At 41.2% G+C, this 23,557-nt stretch overlaps 1 protein-coding gene across 3 annotated transcripts in view; it reads right to left on the reverse strand.

Annotated features, from left to right (window-relative positions):
* Nucleotides 1–23,557, reverse strand: part of RBPMS (RNA binding protein, mRNA processing factor) — a 187,871-nt gene that overhangs the window by 61,827 nt on the left and 102,487 nt on the right. For all 3 annotated transcript variants that reach the window (XM_082444697.1, XM_082444695.1, XM_082444696.1), the window contains one exon: nucleotides 14,740–14,890. In XM_082444697.1, the coding sequence (XP_082300823.1) occupies nucleotides 14,740–14,890 (151 nt within the window). The remainder of the gene's footprint in view (nucleotides 1–14,739; nucleotides 14,891–23,557) is intronic.

The following is a 23,557-nucleotide window of genomic DNA, read 5'->3' on the forward strand; positions in this document are numbered from 1 at the left end:
TGAAGTAGTGAGGTAAAGATCAGCAGATGAAACCAGGGAATTGAAGTTGAGAGACCTTTACAGTGAAGAGATTATGCCACTGCTACCCAAATCCACAGGTCCATCTTACCATCACCAAACGCAGAATAGCCCATACGTTAGTTACTTCATAATGCAATGCCATACGAAGCACACGGCACCACCTATGATGGTGATTCTTGACAAAACAAGGTGAACGTGGGGGCTTCCCTGGTGGCACAGTGGTTAAGAATCTGCCTGCCAATGCAGGGGACACAGGTTCGAGCCCTGGTCCGGGAAGATCCCACATGCCGCGAAGCAACTAAGCCCATGAACCACAACTACTGAGCCTGTACTCTAGAGCCCACGAGCCACAACTACTGAGCCCGTGTGTCGCAATTACTGAAGCCCGCATGCCTACAGCCCGTGCTCCACAGCAAGAGAAGCTACCGCAATGAGAAGCCCGCACACCGCAATGAAGAGTAGCCCCCGCTCACCGCAACTATAGAAAGCCCGCACGCAGCAATGAAGACCCAACACAGCCAAAAAGAAATAAATAGAAGAAATAAGTTAAAAAAAAAAAAAAAAAAGGTGAACCTGAATTTAACCATACCTTTCAAATCTAATCAAGCCTTTCAGTTTGCAGTAAGTAGAAGGAACAGAGGAACAAGTAAAAGGACACAAAGAAATAAACAGAAAAGCCCAGCAGGATGGTTTTTTCTCAGGAAGGCTGATGCTTTTTTCAACAAGTCAATGGCATAAAAAAGAGAGAGTGCGGTAAGGGGACTGTTCTAGATTAAAAGACATATAAGAGACTTAACTAAATGCAATACATTGACCTGGTATGAACAATTGAACTGTAAAAAAGACTTGATTTACATATTTTAACATCTGTGATGAAAAGCCATACAAATATACACATGTTGATATGGATATAAATGGGATTATATATTACGTGATGCTCTGATACCTGCTTTCATTCTCAGCTCTAGGCCTCATTTCTGCATATCAATAAATATACAGCTGATCTGTAACAATGGATTACCCTGTATCAAGGCTCTTTTCCTTGGGGAAAAAACAAGTAGAAGTGGTGGTTGCTTGGAGCGTAAATGACATGAAAAATGTCAGGCTCGAAGTGTAACGCAGCCCGTGCTTTGCCATCCTCCTCTTCATTCCACAATGTGTGCAGCTACTAGGATTTTAGCTGTCCTGAGAAGCAACGGAGCTGGAGCCAGAAGAAGCTTCTCTACTTGAACAAAACAGTCTAATCAGTGGCTGAGGGTGGAGAAGTGTCTTTCTGTCTTTTAATTAAATATCTCTCAGGAGGTGAAGGAGCTCACCCTGGCCAAACATGAACAGTTCTGTACAGGAAATTATGGTGTGTTCCTGTGACGATTTTCTCACTTGAGTTGAGCAAACATTTGAGGGGAGGTGAGATAAAAAGTGGAGTAAGGTCCAGTTCTGCTCTTGAGATGTTTACACTTTAGTAGGAGCAATAGGCCTGTAAGTGACTGAGACAGAAAGAAGGCAGAGCAAAACTGAACGTATAGACAACGTGTGCAAATGATGAAGCTGATCATGAGGCATCGAACGCGGAAAAGACCCCCTGGAAGCCGGCTGACCTAGTAGATGAAGGTGAGAAAGATTTCAGAAAGCAGAAAACGTGCACAGCGATCTAAAGACTGAAGGGATGGCTGGTGTGCTGATGAAGACGGTGAAGGAACGGTACGGCAGGGGCCGCAGAGGAGCTTGAGGTCTGCTGAGGAAGAACAGTGCACAGGAGAAGACAGAGGGCGATCTGCTGAGGAAGAACAGTGCACAGGAGAAAACAGAGGGCGATCTGCTGAGGAAGAATAGTGCACAGGACAAAACAGAGGGCGATCTGCTGAGGAAGAACGGTGCACAGGAGAAAACAGGGCGATCTGCTGAGGAAGAACGGTGCACAGGAGAAAACAGAGGGCGATCTGCTGAGGAAGAACGGTGCACAGGAGAAAACAGAGGGCGATCTGCTGAGGAAGAACGGTGCACAGGAGAAAACAGAGGGCGATCTGCTGAGGAAGAACGGTGCACAGGAGAAAACAGAGGGCGATCTGCTGAGGAAGAACGGTGCACAGGAGAAAACAGAGGGCGATCTGCTGAGGAAGAACGGTGCACAGGAGAAAACAGAGGGCGATCTGCTGAGGAAGAACGGTGCACAGGAGAAAACAGAGGGCGATCTGCTGAGGAAGAACGGTGCACAGGAGAAAACAGAGGGCGACAACGCTGGATGGGGGGTTTGGGCCACTTCAAAGGAATCCAGGTGAAAGGTTCTGTTCTGTCAACAGGAAGAAACCGCTTTAGGTTTTTTTTTTTTTTTTTTTAAACTCCATCACAGAATACATCTCTCCAGAATCTCAGATAAGCATTTATAGAGAAAGCAAACTGATAAAGAAGTATGGATTAGGGGACTGAGGTTTAAAACCCCATTTCACAGATTCTGTTGGTCAGAATTTCAAGCACAGGTCCTCTGCCTCTGGTCTCACAAGGCTGAGATAAATGTGTTGAGTGAGCTGTCATCTCATCTAATCTTCCATGCCCACACATTTGTGGTAGATTTAGGCAACCGAGTATGATTTTTTTTAAAGCTGTCATTTAACTGAGCCACTACCATGTGCCCAATACAGGCACATAAGTACATAATCACTGACCTTTCATCACAACTGTGCATGACAGTATTATCCCCATTTGATAGATGGGGAAAAGGGTGCAGAGATAAGTAGAATGCTGTTTTGTTTTGTTTTTTTCTTCCTGATAAGCAGAGCAAGATTCTCTCTGGCGGTTCTGCCTACCTTTTGTCCATTATCCAGAAGCCTGAATTTAATTGGAAAGGAAAGCTTTATTAAAAAGTCTCATTACCCACAGACAAAGAAAACAAACTGATGGTTACCAAAGGGGAAAGGGGGTGGGGGAGGGATAAATTCGGAGTTTGGGATTCGCAGATAAAAACTACTGTATATAAAGTAGATAAACAATAAGAACCTATTTTGTAATAACCTATAATGGAAAATATGAAAAAGAGTATATAAATATACCTATACATGTGTATATATGTGTACACATACATATACACACACACCCCCCATCACTTTGCTGTACACCAGAAACTAATAAAACATTGTAAATTAACTATACCTCCCTCCCCTCCCCCCCACCCCACAAAAGTCTCATTACCCTGTGACTCTAAGGATTGGGGTGAGGCATGTTTGTATAAAGAAAATGCTGTGATGAAAACATTCCCTGGATAATTTAAATCACCTGCAGCTTAGGAACCCATCTCACAGGGTTAGTGTCTCCTTGGCAACTTTACAAAAGAGATAATTTGCTGCATTTAATTTCTAAGATATACAGATAGTATGTTAAATAAAAATAGTTATTAAAAACCAATGAACATGAGGAAAATACATGTATAGTTTTAAAGCTGTTAAAATGCCTTAAGCCTTTGTACTTAAAAAATTTGTAAAGCTGTATGTTAAAAAATACAAAGGAAATACAAAAGAGTTTAACAGCGTGTGTCTTTAGGTTTAGGAACTCAAAAACATTAACTTTTAAAAACTCCCTTTCTATCTTTTCCAAGTTTCTTGAAATGAGCTTGTATTGCATTTGGTAAAGGGAGTGTGAGGGGGGAGGAATAAGCATTTCTGAAAGGTACTCCGTCCAGGCCTATATGAGGTTCTCTGAGGATGAATGGGTGGCATATCATCCAGCTGTTCAAATCACCACTTAACGCAGTTATTCTTGGGCTGGTCTCTAGACAATAAGCAGCAGAAGTAGAAGGTCCTCTCACAGCCGAGGCTGGCATAGGAGCCTGCAAGGTCCCAGGCACTGCAGGGGCGATGTTTCCCTCCAGTCTAGCTCTGAATGGCTTTAGCTGCTGAAGCCAAACAATCACCTGCCCCAAATCGATAGTAGTCTTCTGGTAACTGCAGATCTCCATGCCCACTCTATCCAACCAGGAATAAAATATTAACTTTAAATGTTTAAGACCAGTGTTTTCTAAACTTTAGTTTCAATACCCCTTTACACTGGTAGAAACTACTGAAGACACCAAAGAACTTTTGTTGCCGTGGGTTATATCAATTGATATTCACCATATTAAAAATTAAAACTTAAAAAAAATTAAAACCAAACCATTGCACATTAAAATAAATAAGATATATTTTGTGAAAAACATATTTCAAAACAAACAAGGAAAAACTTAAATTCTACATTTTTGCAAACCTCTTTAGTATCTGGTTTAGTAGAAGACAATTTGCAGATGACATGATGCTATACATAGAAAATCATAAAGATGCTACCAGAAAACTATTAGAGCTCAGCAGTGAACTCGGTAAAGTTGCAGGATACAAAATAAATACACAGAAATCTGTTGCGTTTCTATACACTAACAACAAAAGACCAGAGAGAGAAATCAAGGAAACAATCCCATTTACCATTGCATCAAAAAGACTAAAATACCTAGGAATAAACCTACCTAAGGAGGCAAAAGGCCTGTACTCCGGAAACTATAGGATGCTGATGAAAGAAATCGAAGATGACACAAACAGATGGAAAAACATACCATGTTCTTAGATTGGAAGAATCAATATTGTCAAAATCACTATACCACCCAAGGCAATCTACAGATTCAATGCAATCTCTATCGAACTACCAATGGCATTTTTCACAAAACTAGAACAAAAAAATCTTAAAATTTGTATGGAGACACAAAAGACCCCGAATAGCCAAAGCAATCTTGAGAAAGAAAAATGGAGGACTTCCCTGGTGGCGCAGTGGTTAAGAATCTACCTGCCAATGCAGGGGACACAGGTTTGAGCCCTGGTCCGGGAAGATCTCACATGCCGTGGAGCAACTAAGCCCGCGAGCCACAACTACTGAGCCCGCGCTCTAGAGCCCGCGAGCCACAACTACTGAAGCCCGCACGCCTAGAGCCCGTGCTCCGCAACAAGAGAAGCCACCGCAATGAGCAGCCCACACATGGTAACAAAGAGAAGCCCCCGCTCACCGCAACAAGAGAAAGCCCGCACGCAGCAACGAAGACCCAACACAGCCAAAAATAAAATGTAAATAAATAAATAAATAAATAAATTTATAAAAAAGTGAAGAATACAGTGATTACTAGTACAGTTTGGTGCCACTGTCTTGACATGTACTAAGGTGCCAGTAGTTGTGTCTACCACTACACAGTGAGAAAAACAACTCTTCTCATGAGAATAGTTTAGACCTTGTGAACTCCCTGAATGGGTCTTGGAGACCAACCAGGGGTTGGTAGACCAATACTTTTGAGAATTGTTGTACAAGAAAAAGTGTCTCTGTATTTGAGGATTGCAAGTGTATGAAAAAGCAGAAGAGAGGAACAGGGAGCCTGCATCAAACTTTAACGAAGAAAGAGATGCTTTCCTTTTAATGAGCAGGTAAAGAGGGTACGTGGCCTTAAAAGAACCAAGTCTGTGGTGTCTGTTTCTTCTACACTGTACCAGTAAATTAACTCCCTTTATTCTCTCATTTCTCTGCAGAGGTAATGAATAATATGAGTTTACAAAACACTAAAGTTGGGTCAGTTATTTGCATTATGAAAGAATTCTGTGATTTCCAAGGAGATGTGACTTCCTGAGTTCTTAAGGCATTTGTGTATAGCTGATCAATGATCAGATAAACAAGAAACAGAAATTGAAAGCAAAATCTTAACATCCATTGCTAATCAAAGATAGGCTCTTCATTAAATCATAATGTAAATAAATTGGATCAAATTAGCTGATCTACTGATATTGTAGTAAAATACCTCCCATATAAAATAAGACATATCTATATGGAAACCACTCTTACCAAATCCATTGCCTAACATTTTAATATTACTGTTACCTTTAATTATTAAAATTATTGCAATTACACACATTAAGCAACAACTAGGAATATGTGCAGGTTTGAAGAGAAGAAAGAGATGGAAGCGGGCTGTAAATCTTGGTGAGGCTCAGTAAGTGTTTGATTCTTCTTTTTAAAAGGAAAACAATACTTTTACTTTTTCAGAGTGGGACATATGTGGAAATAAACATTAGTTTAGGTCTCTGGTTTCTAAGAGTATTTTGCTGTCCTTATTTACTGTAGTTTTGTTCCACGGTTTTATTTCTCAGAATGTCCAGGGGCCTAGGTGCTCTTATATATCCTGAGTGCCAAATACGTGTCCTGACTCATAACAATCGGGCGTACAAAATGCCTGCTGGCGCTGCCGGGCTGAAGGTGTTCAGTGAGTGCCCAGTGGGTTACTCAAACATTGTGGAGTCTCAGTACACAGAATGGAAGTCACTGGCATGTTTCATTGAACATCACTTCTGACGGCTTCAAACTGGTCCAGAGCAAGGACAGAAAGCCTTGACGGTCCCCACTGCAGAGCTGCCTCAGAGGCAATGGGTGCTCGAGTCAAGTAAGCCCAGTCAAGCACAGTCCTGCAGGCTCAGCTTTTATACTCTGATGTCCTCATCTCCTTTCCTCTCAGCAGCCGGCCGCCTCCTGTTTCCTCCTTGTGTCCATCTCCGGACCTTTACTACTTTCCTTTACTACTGCTTCCCAATGCCTCTGACTGCCCCAAGACTCCTCACTACTGCTGTCTTTCTCCGGAACTTCCTCTTCCCCCTTGGGCTCCCTCCCATCAAAACCCTTACCAGCAAGGACTGGGTTAAGCAAAACAGGCGAAACAATGATTTGTGTCCTCACCATCACCAATTCCTCTCCCATAATCTTGGTGGAAGGGGTGGGTGGAGAGGAGGACGGCGTCAGTCCTAAACACGCCACCTCCCTAAGGTATTTCCAGTGGCATTCTGAGTCAAATTTGGCAAAATTGGGGCAAGTGCCTTCTTCCCACTACCCATTTTCCTTCTCTACATAAAAGATTGTATGGTGTTCTGCTCCCTTTCCTGTCTTCCCAATGCAGCTTCCTAGAGCTTAAAGAAGGAGAGTCTGCCTTGGTAAAGTGTGAGACTATTGTGTTCAATGATCTCCATTCTCTCCCTACAAGTTAATTTAGAAAAAATTCCTTAGCCTGGCACTAAAGGCCCTCACCACCACGCCCATACCCTTCACTTATAAAGAGCCTTTAAAAATAATGCTCTGGTTTTACAATCCTGGATGGAAGGATGTTCAGGAGGTAAGTGAGAAATGATAAAGACGGCATGATCATATGTTGTAACCAAACTAAACCAAACAACAACCACCTGCCACACTCCGTATTTTTTATGCATATATATGTATATAGAAATGTACATAGAAAGATACACAACAAAATGTTAACAGTGGTTATTTCTGGACAGGAGGAAAATCTATAATTTTAACCCTTCAAATTTCATTTATGGTCTCCTTACTTTTATAACTAACAATAAAATGGGTCAGGCATAATCATTTTAGAAAATGAAATAAAAATACAATTTTATAAGTTTAAGTGTAAAGAGAAGATTCAAGAAAAAAGGATGGGCCGATTTCTCAAATGCAGGTGGGCTCAGATTGTGATCATATGATCATCATACTTCTGTCTCCAGGGATGGTCCCTAAAATAGACTGAAACCTTTGATCTCCCCAAATAACAGATCCAATATCCAGCTAGACAATCCCTCAGTTCTGTGTTAGTTTTACTTTAAAAAAAAAATACTGCAGGACTGGGTCTCTCAATTCTATCTTTTACATAAAGAGCGGGCAAGGTTTCTTGCTGATCTGTTCAATCGCTTTGAAAATTAAAAGTGAAAAATTTCCTGCAGATTGTGTATCAGCCTCTTGGAACTTTACAAAGAGGCACCACTTATAGAGCACACTATCTACTTAACCATAAACCGGTGAGTATTTATGCTGGTTTCATACTATCAGTTTCAAGGAGTGGGCAGGTGAGGTCTTAGGACCCCAGACAATGTAAATAAAACAGGACTGTATCACACGCCTTTCCACCCATGCTCTTTGCCATTTCTATCTGAATGATCTGAAAAGCCTCCTAAGTGACCTGTGTGCATGTCCTCCAAGTATAAACAAAGAAGTCAAGTATCCTGGCTGACGATGCCATTATTTATTGAAATAAAATACATAAACTGTTAAAAAGTGGTCACTCTTATTTTCTGAAATAATGACTTAGAATTAACTACACCAAAACTAAATAAAACTGTCCAGTAGTTCAAGTTGGTCAACTACTTAAGAATACATTTTAGAGTTAATGGACCCTGGCCATCCAAATCTGATACTTTAAAGAGTTATAGTGAAGCCTGATTTTCACTAAGTAGTGACCTGCCCTGAAATCTTGCCCATACAACTTGATGCGGGCCTCTGGGGTCTTTAATAAACCTTCAGAGGTTTGATTTTAAAGTACCTCCTAAGGAATATCTTAAAAACAGTGATAGCCAAAAGCACCTGTGGGCTGTAAGTTAGGTAGTATGGTATGGTGAGACCAGCAGTGGGTTTAGAGCCAATTAGGTTAAAAATGAGCCGTGTGACTTTGGGAAGGAAAGTAAGTATTTTACACACAGTTCTTAAGCGAATAGCATAGTTGCTCAATAAATGTTTGTTTCCTCTCTTCCCATGCATTTAATAAAAGCCTACGGGTCAATCAACCACCTGAATTCCAGCAGCTCAGGAGCTTGCTGGACTCACTTGAGACCTCAGATAGTTAAGAAAGACAGCCCAACAGACATGTCTACCACCACTCCTCTGGTTTCTAGCAAGGTACCTGTGCCACCTGAATACATAGTGCCCTACAGTAAGTGCAACACAGAGAGACCGTGTGAAGGGTTGTGAGAGCCAGATAGTACTTCTGCCTGTTCAATCTCAGTGGGCATCAGAACTTTGGCCCAAAGACAAAGAGGTGAATTAAATGATTTTGAAATTCAAAAATCAGAGATACACTTTCATTCTATGCATGCTAAAGGCATGGAAGGATAGACACCAAAATGTTCATGGTGATTGTCTTGGGGTGGTAGAATTTTAGTGACTTACTTTCTTCTTTATATTTTCCTGGACTGCCTAAAAATGTTTTTCCTCTCGGAAGCATGTACTTTTACCATCAGAAAAAACTAAAACTGTTTGCATCATGAAGCATAAAACACAAAAATGCAAGGGAGCTGCTTTTCAGAGTAAAAACAAGTCTTGCCCTCCTCCCCACAGAACACCTGCAACTTTGTCTTTCCCTTGCCTCCCTCTGCCCAGTTTGGTTAGGTCTTCCTCAGGCCCAGTTGCCATCTTTCTAGATGATCCCGCTCGAGGACAGCAGGTGTGGGATACACAGCCCCCGGTCCTGGTGGCACTCGGTGCACTTTCAGAACAGGGGCGGGGACTATAAAGACACCCTTGGGGGCTTCCCTGGTGGCGCAGTGGTTGAGAATACGCCTGCCAATGCAGGGGACACGGGTTCGAGCCCTGGTCTGGGAAGATCCCACATGCCGCGGAGCAACTGGGCCCGTCAGCCACAATTACTGAGCTGCGCGTCTGGAGCCTGTGCTCCGCGACGGTGAGAGGCCCGCGCACCGCGATGAAGAGTGGCCCCCGCTCGCCGCAACTGCAGAAAGCCCTCGCACAGAAACGAACACCCAACACAGCCAAAAATAAATAATAAATTAAAAAAAAAAAAAAAAAAAGACACCCTTGGTTTTCCAAGCAGCACATGCTGTGCACGCTACCCTGGAAAATGCAGGCATGCTGGCTCTGCTCCCTGGGCACAGGGAGCTTCAGTCCAGGCCCTGGAAGGCCCCTATGCCACACAGGTGATGGCTAAGAGATTTCATATTTGCTGGGTGTTGTCCCTGGGAGGGCACTTGCCAGGTACTTTAAAGGCTTTTCTGAACTTTCACAGGATCCCTTCAGACATAAGTCAGAAAGTTCACTTCCCGAAGGCTGGGGTCAGTATTGGACAAATGGGAAATTCCAGTGGTGTGGCAGGAAAACTGGGAAGTGGTCTGATTATTCACCAAAGGCTTATGTGCTTACTAGGTGTTTAAAAGGATCACTCTTATAAAATAAAATTCAAAAGAAAAAAGAAGCCATTAAGATAATCCAAATATAAAAAATACAATAAAAGTACCACTCTTAGAGAGCACTGGCTTTCTTTGGGGGGAGGAGATGCGTGTGAGGCTAGGGTGAGGGAGGAGAGTGAGTAGTAAGGAGAGTTTAACTACAATTCCTTGCTCTGCTGGTGATTCTCAGAAATGCTTGTGTATCAGAATCACCCGGAGAGCTTTTCAAAATACAGAGCGTAAGTCCTGGACCAGACCCGCAGAATCAGAATGCTCAAGGCTGGACTATAGGGATCTGAATTCTGCAAAGTTCTATAGAGCCTTGTGATATTTGCTCCATAAATCTGAACTGAAAAGGGAGGATCTGTCTGACCTAAGGGCTCTGTTGAACATTGGCTGCTTCCACCTTCTAACGGCATTAGAATACGGTATGCCGCAATGTAAACAGATCAAGAGCATTTATTCAATTAAATTCAATATGTATTATGACAAAACTTACCAAATTAGACACTTGAAGTATGTGCATTTTATCATATCCCAATCATACTCATTAATACTGTGAATTTTAAAAGTTCCAAGTGAAAAAGCAGAAAATGAAATCTGTGGCATCTTAAAAAATTCCACGTATTTTTCTAGGTGCTAGGATATTGGGTATACAAAAAGCAGAAAAACTACAGGTCTCACAACAAGAGACAAACATACATTCTTCTATGCACATATTAACAATCACTGAGTACTCACTATGTGGCCCCTCTTCCAACTTTTACATTTGTCAATTAATTAATCCTCACCACCGTACAGGTATGTTCAATTATTGCCATTTTATAGTTGAGAAGACTGAGGCACAGAGAGGTTGTCATTAGACCAAAGTTACAAAACTAGTAAGTGACTGGCCAGAATTTATTAAATCCAGGCTCTATCGCTTGATGCATTAGACTGCTCAGGCTGCTGTAACAAAATACCACAGACTGGGTGGCTTAAACAATAGAAATTAATTTCCTCATAGTTCTTGAGGCTAGAAGGCCAAGGTCAAGGTGTCGGTAGGTTTGGCTTCTCCTGAGGCCTCTGCCCTTGGCTTGCATGGCCCTCACATGGGCCTTTCCTCTGTGTGAGCACATCCCTTATGTCTCTTTTTCTTCTTATAAGGTCACCAGTCATATGACTAGCGTCCCCCCTAATGGCCTCATTTTAATTTAATCACCTCTTTAAAAACCTTATTTCCAATATGGTTACATTTGGAGGCAACGCCCAACTGGGAGGTTGGGACTTCAACATATGAATTTGGGTGGGAGCGACACAATTCAACCCCAAACAGCTGATGACCTCAAGAAAGTTACTGAACCTTCCTAGGCCTCAGCTTCTTCACCTGTAAAATAGTACTACTGAGAATCAAAGGAGATAATTCATGTAAAATGCTTATTAGCAGAGTGGTGTGACACACAGTATCATTTTAAAGATGAAGAAAACAAAACTCAGAGACCGTGACTCGCCCTGCATTCATCTCTAAAGCAGAGTTCTTACACTTCAGAACACTATTTTCCTGTATAACCAAATGTACAATCCAGCACAATTTTATATAATTTATAAATTTTATACATCTCTTAACTTCCTGCCTTTTCCCAGTATTTTTCTTTATTACATAAAAGGGAGTAAGAGAAGGAGAAGCTCAAATCAGTAAGAATTTAGTTAGGGAAGTATACTACTTTCGTGGGATTGTATATGAATGTCATTCATCTTTTCTCCTAATTCGTAAAGACAATTGGCTATAACCACGCAGTGAGGACGCCTCAGAAGATCAAAGCCTACCTTTAACTATCAGGAACGAAAAGCAACTCATGTTTTTGTAAAAAATTAGGATTGTCCTTTACATTTGCCTAGTACTCTACATATATTAACACCCATTTAATCTTCAACACAATCTTATAATATCGTTGTATTTAGCTCTCATAACAATCACGTGAGGAAGGTATTATTCCCATTTTTCAGCAAGGGAACAGGAGCACAGCAAGGTCAAAGGTTTTTCTTTAAGTTGCAATACCTGGTTTTCTCATCTTTCATGCCTGGCACAGAGCAGGTGTTCAGCAAATAAGGCAGTCTGACTTGGCAATCTAGACTAAGCTGCAAGGCATCTCATTTATATCCTTTATATGGGCCAAGTTTCCTGACAACTTTGATCACCACCAACCCCTTAGATTGACAGCTCTTTTAAGGCAGAAACCACGGTCCCCTTCTTCCCCAGTGTCTAACACACCTGGTGCTCATTTAAGTTCAATGTTTGAGAAATGAGAGTTCGAGTAAATATTTGTTTGTATAATCGAATCCTAGCACATTCCTCCTTTAGTGATGGCAATGAGTACTTTTCAGCCGCCATCATACAAAAAGCATCAACAAAAGGAAGCATTTATAAAATCTCTCTCTCATGGCCCGAAACAGAGAAGCCTACAGGCCTTTTCCAACCCCCAAATCCTATGATTCCATCCTAGTGTACTCCTGATAGGTAGTTAAACTCACCACCTCTAGTACCAATTATGGGCACAATGTAATTGGATTCGCCAGTACAGAACCACTACAATGTTCTTTCTTAGTTTGTGGTGTGCTTCAGGGAAAACAACAATTTTGCATATGTGACAGAAAAGTTCACAATTTCCAGAGGTAATTGTAAAGGATGATAAGGTCGATCTCAGTGGACGGTGTAATTGCTGTCCGTCAAGGCCCCTATGTCATAAAAAGGAGCTATATTGAGAGAAATCAGGCCAACTTATTTTCTCAAGAATACACTGGTGTTTGCGTTTTTTTTTTTAAAAAAAAAAAACACTTGAAAGTCTGTTTGGCCATGAGCAGTCAGGCAAGTTTTGACCCTGCCATGGAAACTATCTGACCACTTCTGAGCGGTTCAGTACACAGGGAAGGGTGGTAGGCGGAGCCAGCCAGAGCAGCGCTCTAAACTCTGCTCGAAGCTCTCCTGTAACTTCAGGGACTTGTGGGTGTCCAGTTTGCTCATCTATCTTGCTTTCATGTACCCTACTGTGAACTGGCATCACCTCTCTGGCTAACTACTTCACAGCTGTTGTAGCAAATTTAGGGGGGAAAAAAACCAAAAACCAAACTCTCAGAAAGAAAAAAATTCAATAAAGAACTGAAAGGATAAAAGTATTGCCAGCATTACACTTCCTGTCTGAATTTTTTCAAAATACTCTGAGATGTGAAGCAGGCAAATTCACTAAGTAAAGAGTTACTCTAGGTTGTCTTTTCTAAGTAAAAGTATCCTACAAATACTCTTCTCTGATGCCTTAAAGAGAGAAGAAATTTCAGAAAGAAATGAAGAGGCATACAAATGGAATAATTCTGCACATAGCCAAATTAAAATACTCAATTTATCGACTTATCATCACTAATAAATATTTACTAAATATATGCAATGTACAAAGCACTGGGCTAGATGCTGTTTAGAATACAGAATTAGTAAGAAATGTCCATACGTCCTCCTGTAGTACAACTGTACCATAAGATGAAACTTTTGTTTAGATTTCCCAAATAAACAAAGGTTTTAAGTTTCCCTAGGACATGGAAGAACAAAATATTTTTTTTCTCTATTATGATTTCCTGGCTTCATAGAAAAACTGTAGAACACACCGAGGGAGAAACTCTTCTTTTATCTATTAGTTTCCCCTGATAAGCAGCAGCTTTTCAAGAGTGACTGAGCTACAGAATGACTGTAATTTCCACAACAACCCGATTAAATCTGACACGCACATGACACGGGGGAGAAAGGAACCCATGTGCCCTTCGATTTCAATAAGAAATGTTGACGCATATTGTCAAGGAAGGCAGGAAGAAGATCAAGATCATGTGGCTTAGAAAGAAGATCAAGAATGATAGGACGGAAATATTCCAAGTAACAGCAAGGCACTTGGGATTCCTTGAATGCCCTGCCGTATTCAATCACATACGGCCATGCACTGAAAGGAAAAGCTAGGGCCTATCTCACGCCTCACTTCTGCTACTGATTGAGCTTGAGAAAGAAAATTAAGACAACATTTTCAAGTTACTCAATCAAAGGCAGAAATTGTAGCCTGGACATTTAAGGGAATAAGCTCATGAGGTGGGGTAAAAGTTTTGCAATTAGTCAGTGTCTTTACCCAATTAATTTAAAACAGGAAGCCCCGAATTTTCTTAAAGCTTTACTGGTATTAGTTTGTTAGAACTGACCGCTCTACTATATAAATTCTTTGTGTATGTTTACTTTCCCTCCTAGATTTATGGCCAAACTGTTCTCAAACACAGAACAAACTTCTTATTATCTGCTTCTTTCATATTTAATATTCTATTTCCCTGAAGCCACAGAACTGATATTCTTCAACAGATGAAGTAAAGTGAATGCTGAGAACCAGCACTCATGGTCCAAGGATGGGGAAACGAATAAGGATTTAAACCCCAAGGCAAACAGGGCATACGCACAATAAGGTCAGATCACATTAAGGAAATCTACAGCACTTAAAACGAAATTTTGTAGTTACAGTACTGATCAAGCTGAACCATCTTTTGGGACAGCCAATCATGAACAAGATTGCTGTATTTGGAATTCAGACAGCAGGAAAAGGCAGTCTCTTCTCAGAAATGGAAAATGACATTCAGCCAGCTCTATGTCCCATGGTGTAATCTCACATAAAGTACTTGAACAAGTCTTAGTTATTATTTTTTATCCAAAATGAAAAGTAGATCAACTTACATGGCTCTCTGGCAATGAACTGAGGTACAGTGTTGGGCAGAGGAGTACTAGGGTTTGGAGTCCCTACTAGTTTGTTCTTGGCCATCTTCGTGTTTGCCTTAGCAAACTCTAGTCGTAGTGTTTGTGGAATTTCAGGATCGAAGCGGATGCCCTTTGGAAATAAAGAACAAATGGAAGATGTTTTCATTTCCTTAGAGTCAAACCGGAATGGTGACAAAATAAACACACCAGTAAACCCGGCCTATCAGGAAAAAAAAGTTAGCAAGAGCTCTCATTCTCACTACTTACACAGAATACACGAAAACCCATAACACAGCATGTCCACAAAGTCAAGGAGATTTAGTTTACTGTATTAAAATTTTAGTTGCATGGTTTTTCATCTATTCCTTTTCTTTTTGGACTAAAACTTTCAGGTTCAACTTTTAAATCTGGACCAGCAAATGCCTAGCATAGTTAAAAACTAATTAATAATGGCTACAAATAAGAATGAATTAATATAAAGCCCTGTGTAATACTGGAAAAGTCTAACACCTGAAATCGTTAAGAGGCAAGGCTTTGACCAGTGTTTAAAACAATGTTAATTCTTCAATGTCTTAGTTTCATCACCTCTTAGAGGGGGAAAATTCCCATCCCTTTCTAACTGGAGAGCCTTCATATGGGGTGATACATGTACTCTGAGTTACTAAGTAGCCAGGAACTAAACAGTTTTAAGATTTCAGTATAACTAGTATCATTTAATTCCAGTTAGCTTATAAATTTATATGAATGTCTTGATGTGGTAAGGTCCTGATTTTGATTATAGCTGGCTTACTAGCTACATGGATAGACAGACAACAGATTATATGGGCCAAAGAGAGGGTAGTAATTTCAATTACCTTTAACCCTATTATTGCAGTTTACCTAAGCCAAATATATTCAATAAAATAAGTCAGAAACACTATAAAATACAAGATTTGGGGCAAGATAAATCTATTCTGAAACCCTCCCACCATTCAAGAATGCCTCTATTACTGAGCATAATGAATAATCTCGATATTTATATCCAATGCTATGATTCTGGACCCCAACAATAGTATCAAAAAGACACCCCAGTATAGTATGGTGCATAAATGTGCATTCAGAACAGACTTAGGTACCATGTTTGTTTGTATGGCATGTTCTGAAAAAGGAGTGAAGTTCTGAAAATGAGTATCTTAAGAACACAGGTTCCCAGTTTAGCACCCACGTGGGCCTGGGCGCCCCAAAGCCCCTTTCTTCTTTTTATTAGCTTGAAGACGAGAGCAATTTCCACAAGAAATTAGTAGGAGTCTCTAACTCTTGTAGACCAGGATGAACAGCTCTGAACTTCTCGGGCTCAGCTCTAAAGATGGGAGGAACAGCCTGTGACTTGATGGGAGCGGCAATAAGACAAATAAGGGGGTTGGGGTGGGGAGCGGAAGGAAAGCGAGGACCTCAGGGAGGCACAACTACAGCCCAGAGCCCTGACCCACACATGTCCTGGAGTGGGTGAAATTTCCAACTGAAGGCGCAAACAGGTGCGGGTGCACAAGAAGAAAAGGAATCCTCTTGTGCAGCCCTAGCCAATGACGAAAAGGGAAAAGGGGGTGCCAGCTATGTGAAATATAAAAAGAAATTCTTTCTTTAACTGGTCTCGGTTTTCGTTTTAATTTGAGAAACCTCAGTATTATCTTGAGAAAAATGTACATAAGGGGAAAAAGACAAAGCAGCATCCTGAAGCAGTGTTTGTTTCCATTCACTTCCACTATGAGCATTTCACTCTATCAAAGCTGATATCAACAACAGAGTAAATATTTCCAAATACGGATCTGAAGAGCTGTGGCCTTTGCTGGGAGACAAGCCCAGTCCCCGCTGTCATTTAAAGGTATGCTGTGGAAGGACCTGCATATTCATATCACACCCCATCCAACTACACATAGAAGCAGCTTGCTATCAATTTCCGAGTGTCCTCCTTGGCACTTAACTCCCCCATCCTTCCTGTGAAGCAGCAGCTTTCCTAATAACCCTGAGCCCCCATCCACGCGAGCAGCATGGGTAACATGAGAAGACCATCCTGGGACCTGTCAGGGGGCCTCTGGAGTCTCTAGCCTCAGAGAATGGGGCTGGACATCTGCATTCTATGCCTCAGCTCTTTCACTGATGTGCCAGAGCGGTTCATCAAGGCTCCATACAACGTGCTTGCCTCTTACACAACCTGGTCTCGTGACTCAGGTCCTAAAACATGCTTAACTGAGCCCCCCCTACTCCCCACCCCCGTCTTCATACCCCTCCTCCCTGTGTGAGCTAAAATAACACCACCATCATGTTCCAAATCAAAGTTCCAGCTCTTTATTAAAAAAAAAAAAAAAAAAAAAAAAGCTCAGAAGTTAAAATGACCTAATTTGTTTGGCAGCTTATTCAGAGGCCGGAGGCTTAGAACACAAGTCACATTCCTCTAACATCTTTAGCAGCAATACCATATTTGGTAATCAATATCCTGCTCAGCTCAGTTTCTATCCAGAGGGACTAGCCAAGCCAAAAACATTGTAAATGTTAAAGGATGAAGAAGAGGAGGCAGAGTGGGGCAGGGGCAGGGAGAACATGGAAGTGAAGAGGAAGAATGAGGGGAGAAAGAGGAAGACAGGAAGGAGACAGATAGAAAACAAAACAAAACAAACTAACAAATCCCCTTGTGCTTTTAATTAAAGCCCAATAAAATTATTCTCTGGCCACAGTGACTTCTCATTAAATGCTGTTGGGATAAGATTACTACTAAATCAAAGGGGGAACCTGTGCCTTTCAAAATCAACTTTTTCCTCTCTTGCCTATAATTCACCAAAACCCTTCTGATAAGTGAACAGAAACGTTTCTCTTCCAATTGTAAATGGTGTCTTATTTCCTTGGTGTGCAAAAAGGACAGTTTCTAGATATCAGTATGATATCAGTTTGAGAAGTTACTTAGAAGCAACCCAATCTGACTGGCTATAGGAACAGCCAATAGTCTCTCCAAGATGGCCTAGAACACTGTGACCAAAGCAACACAGGTTCACTGTGATCTACAAAGGCTAAACTCCCTACCCAGGGCAAACTGGGGGAGATAGCAAGTGTCCTTAGTAGCCTACTATACCTAAGAGTATATCAGGGCAGTAGCAAATCCATATGCTTGTGTGTCACAGACTGAATGTTCGTGTCCTCCCCAAATCCATGTTGAAGCCCTAACTCTCAATGTGATGCCATTCGTAGGGGTAGGGCCCCTACAAAGGGATTAGTGCCCTCGGGAGAAGAGGAAGGGACTCCAGAGACCTCTCTCTCCAGGAGCACACACCAAGGAAAGGCCACGTGAGAACACAGTGAGAAGGTGGAGTCTGCACAAACCAGAAAGAGGGTCCTCACCAGACACTGAATCTGCTGGCAACTTGATCTTGGACTTTCTAGCCTCCAGAACTGAGAGGATTAATGTTGTTGACGCCACCCTATCTGTGGTATTTTGTTATGGCAGCCAGAGCTGAGATACCTTAATAACACGGCTTTCTTTCCTGCACCATAGTTCCTAAAATACCTCACAGTACGCTTTCTGAACTTTCTACAGTCTCGTCCAGGTAACTCTCCTCTTCTCCACCAGCCTCATCCCCAGCCCCACCTTTTCCCTCAGTGCAAGTGACTCAGCCCATAGGAACACTTGTATTCAACCACCTTTGTTGATACATGTGAATACTGGAAGTCCTAACAGTTCAATCTCAAAAGCTACAGAGAGCAATTAGAGGCTTGAAGGACAATTCAAACCCTGCATTTGCATACTGTAATGCTCTAAACTCAAACAGAGTATATTATTGCATTTAGGACTCTGTTGAGGGAATTCTTAAAAATCCTCTTTTTTCCTCCTTCTCTTTCTCCTAAAATTAAAGCTTAAGAACTCTGTAAACAGAAAATCTTGAAAAAGAGAATTTCCTGAATTGTAGACCTAGACCCCTCAATGCAAATTGGTGCTTCCTATTTAAACTGAATTAAGATTCTCAGCAAGTTACAGAGCTTTAAAATGCCATTTTATTGCTCTACAAACTATACCAAAGGCCGGAGTCCTAGAAGGATAAGGGAAGAGCTAGTATATAATAAAACACAAGGAAATGGGCAAGGTAAAAGGAAATCACCAAATCCTGAAGACCCAAGCTTACAGGAATGTAGAGAGTCACTGTAAATGAACTGCAGCTCTTTCAGTGACTTTCTGGAAGACAAAATGGAGAAGCTATTAATTAAATGAGCTGCAAAGCTCAGATCCCAAGAGCTCTCCTGTTTCTCTAGCTGTGGTGATACTGGCTTCTTATGCACATAGGCTGTGCTGGAAAAGATTTATTGGCTGCAAATCGTGGATTTGGAGCCGTATGATTATTCTGAACATAAAGGTTCAACACCATTCCAACTCCTTAGTAGTGTCACGGTATTAATGTCATGCCACAAGAGTGGGATAAATATTAGTCAGGGGTTTCCCTGGTGGTGCAGTGGTTGGGAGTCTGCCTGCTAATGCAGGGGACACGGGTTCGAGCCCTGGCCTGGGAGGATCCCACATGCTGCGGAGCAACTAGGCCCGTGAGCCACAACTGCTGAGCCTGCGCGTCTGGAGCCTGTGCTCCGCAACAAGAGAGGCCGCCATAGTGAGAGGCCCGCGCACCGCGATGAAGAGTGGCCCCCGCTTGCCGCAACTAGAGAAAGCCCTCGCACAGAAACGAAGACCCAACACAGCCAAAAATAAATAAATAAATAAATTAATTAATTAAAAAAAATATATTAGTCAGGAGTTTATTCATTGAATAATGGGGGAAAAAAGAGAGAGAAGGGCTATTCTAGAATGATTAAAATACCCTCAGAGGCCTACTCTCATATGCAATGTGTGGTCCTTGATTGAACAACCAGATATAAAAGACCTCTCATGGGAAAATGAAGAAAGCTGAATACAGAATGGGCATTCGGTGATATCTGGGAATTGTCCATTTTATTAGGTGTGATAAAATGGTAATGAAGGAAAACGTCTTTAGTTTTTGTACTGAAATACAAAGAAAATATAATGACAAAATGTCATAACATCAGGTATTTACTTTAGAATACTTAGAAAAAATGGAAGCAAATGCAGCAAAATGTTAAGTTGGTAAATTCTGATGGATTAACGGATGTCCATTACTATGCTCTCCACCTTTTGGTATGCTTGAAATTTCATAATAAAAAGTAAAAACAGAACAGATTCAACCAAGCACATAAGGTTTGTCATGTACTAGAGACACAAGGATCAGTGAAAATAAGTCCTGCCTTGAGGAGTTCAGACCTCAGGCTCTGGTGAGGGAGCTGTACAGGTAAACTGATGGTTAGATAAACAGACAAACACAATGTTTAGGACTCCACGGGAAACAGAGCCACGGCCCTGAGTGACTGGGGACCAGGAAGGCATCACAGAGGAAGTGACAGAAGAGCAGAAATTTACCAGGTGGTAGTCCAGGAAAGAGCTCAGCAAAGTTCTGTATGACAGGATGTGGAGAGGGTGTGGATGTGTGTGGATGTGTGGGTGTGTGTGTGTAAAAGACTGCACAACCACTGGGATGAGATCACGAGGAACTTTCAGGTCATGAGTGAGGACTCTGGAGTATCTGCACGGCTGAGCTGCTAAAATTTTTTAAACTGGGGAAATATTAGGATCAGATTTATGTAGTAGAGCGTGATCCTCAAATGTTAGCACGTATCAGAATCATCTGGAAGACTTCCTGGACACAGAGTGCTGAACCCGCGCCTCCAGAGTTTCTGCTTCAGTAGGTCTGGGATGGGACTAGAGAATCTGCATTTCTAACAAGTTTCCAGGCTGATGCTGATACTGCTTGTGTAGGGACCACATCTGAGAATCACTGCAGTGCAGGACACTCTAGTGGTGGAAGGGCAGCTGGACTTAAACGAAAGACGGGAACACACCAGACGCGAAGCAGTTCAAACAGCCCTGGAAAGAGGTCGGTTGGGATAACTGCTCTGCTGGCCCTTCTTCTCTGGGAAGCAACCAGAGGCCAGCATCCGGGTTCTGTGCCCTCACTCCCCTAGTGACAGCTGACTAGTTAAGGGACAGACAGATGCGGCCCACAGTGACCAAACGTGTTTTTTTCTTCTGAGGATTTCAACCTTGAGTATAAAAATACAGAAAATGGAGGTGGCTGGAGCTGAGTTACCCTAACAGTCTCCCACTAGAGTAAAGGTCTCTAAACTCCTGTCACTGAGGTCTTCAGAGCTGTCCTAATGCCGGATGGAGTCTTGTTTACTTGGTACATCCTTCAAATCTGTGAGCTACAGCCCAGTGTCTTTACAAATTGTTCTACCATTAAAGTAAGTGGGTTTATAAGCCCTTGACAACTCATTTTAGAGACAAAGGAAGCATTCATTTAGAGGGGAAAAAAAGGGAAAGAATGAGGCAAAGCTATATATATTTACTGAGAAAGATGTCATGGCAATATGAGGTTTAAAAAAGAACAAGATACTCAACAATGTTTAGTAGCATTAGAAGGAGGAGACTTTGCATATGTACGAGTGTGTGAACCCAGGAATGTTTATAATGGGACAACCACCCCGTTAATAGTGGTAACTTTTGGTGGCAATGTCAGGGTGGGGAGGGGATTTCTAGTCTGTATGATTTTGTATCGTTTGAATTTATTACAAATATGTATAATTTATAAAGTTATAATTTACAGGATCTGACACAGGTTAAAAGAAGAAAGAAGAGGGAGAGAGCGGGAATAAAAGGGTTCCTGTGGAGTGCTAGCAGAGCCAGAGGAGAACTAACAGTGACAGATATCCTGGCAGACGGCACTCAACCAGGTATGTTGGTGCTTTCTGCTTAGTTCTTAAAAAATACTTACTTTGAAATAATTTCAGATTTATGGAAAAGTTGCACACATAGTACAAAGAATTCCTGTGTACCCTTTACCTAGATTTCCCCATACACCTTTGTCCTCCCTGAACTGTTTAAGAATATGTTGAAAGCACGATACCCTTTACCCTTTACAGTTTGGCTTCCTAAAAGCAAGGACATCTCTTTGTGCTGCTGATTCAGGATCTAATCCAGAATCATACATAGCATTTAGCTGTCATCTCTTTAAGTCTCCCAGAATATTTCCCTCAGTCCTTGTCTTCCGTGACCTTGACATTTTGGAAGAGTACAGGCTATTTTTTTTGTAGACTGTCCCTCAATTTGGGTTTATCTGATTTGTTCCTTGATTAAATTAAGGTTACAAAGTTTTGGCAGGAATATCACAGAAGTGTCATTCTCAGTGCATCCTATCAGGAGACACATGATGTTGTTTTTGTCTCATTACTAGCGATAATAACTTTGATCACTTGCCAAGTTTCTCCACTGTGAGGTTACTATTTTTTCTCTTTTTAACTAATAAGTATCTCATAGGGAGATAACTTTGAGACTCAATATTTTGTTTCTCAAATTTTAACATCTATTGATCTATTGTTTTAACATCTACTGATAATTCTTACATGAAGCAATCTTTACTATTGTGATTGCCAAATGGTGAGTTTTCTAATCCTATCATTCCTTTCATATTCATTAGTCTTCTACTCTAAGGAAAACCTTACCCTTTGGCCCTGTTTATTATTTATTCCTTTCTACATTCGTTTGTTCATTCACTCACACATCAGTACAGATTCATACCTTATTTTATGATTTATAACTTATTACTATTATTTGTTTTGTTGCTCAAATTGTCCCAGACTTATACGGAAACACACGTTTTCACATCCATATCTATTTAGATATATTAAAAACACAAGTTAGTACTGATACCTCCAATTCCAATCCAACACCATTAGGTTAATTCTAGCCTTCCCTCTCCACATTTGTACTGATAACTCCTTCTCTGAATACTAGCTCTCATTATCCACTATACATTTACTTATTCGCTCAACACGGGAATGAAGTTTCAGAATCGCTAAACAGTATCAACATAAAAAGGAAACCTATTAACTACAGTTCAGTATATATAGTTCTTTTCATCTTAGGCCTAAAAGTTTATAGCCAATATGTACATTCAAGAATTATTTGGGTCAGCTCTCCCCATTCTTCCCAACTTCACTGTGGTTGTGTTATTCACTTGAAACAGATTCATTTGTTTGTGTCTGCACTGTTTGGGGGTCTCCCCGCATTCTGTTGTCTTCACTTTCTCTCTCTGTATATTCATAGCAGGTAAAACTGTTTTACCACTTGAGAAGTTAAAGTTGATTCATCAACCCCTCCATCTTTTACCCATTTCTGAATTTCTGGTTATGAATTTATGAATAATTTTACGTATGTTGACTAAAAAGCCGAGGACTCAGAATTTTAACATCCCCCCAACCTGCTGTGACTTCCTGAGACACCCAATCTTTTGAAGGAAGTTTCTAAATTACCAAGGTTCTCAATGTTGTTTATCGAACTTAATTTTTTAATTAATTTTCAATTACTAATTGAAATATGTTGAAATGTTAAAAAAGAAAAAAGGGGGGGAAGGGGTAAAGACAATTGGGGCTAAAATTGCTGTAATAAATATTGCTATAAAGGTTCAGTTAAGTTCGAGGCCTGAATGAACCTGGGTTGATGCCCAGGCTTCTCCTGTTGAGTCCTGGGCCAAACGCCTTTACAGTGTCCCGATATGCGCAAATTCAAATGTTTAGAATACTATCCCATTCGGGTGAACTACATGAAACTCTACTGGAAAGCAACAGGTTGCCCCTACTGTCCACTCCACCGCCAGCGGACTCTGCTCTCCTCTGAGACACAGCCGCAAGTGACCCATTTCTTCTAGAGCTAAGG

The sequence above is a fragment of the Balaenoptera physalus genome, assembly GCF_965194825.1.
Source record: "Balaenoptera physalus genome assembly, chromosome: 21".
Lineage (NCBI taxonomy): Eukaryota > Metazoa > Chordata > Mammalia > Artiodactyla > Balaenopteridae > Balaenoptera > Balaenoptera physalus.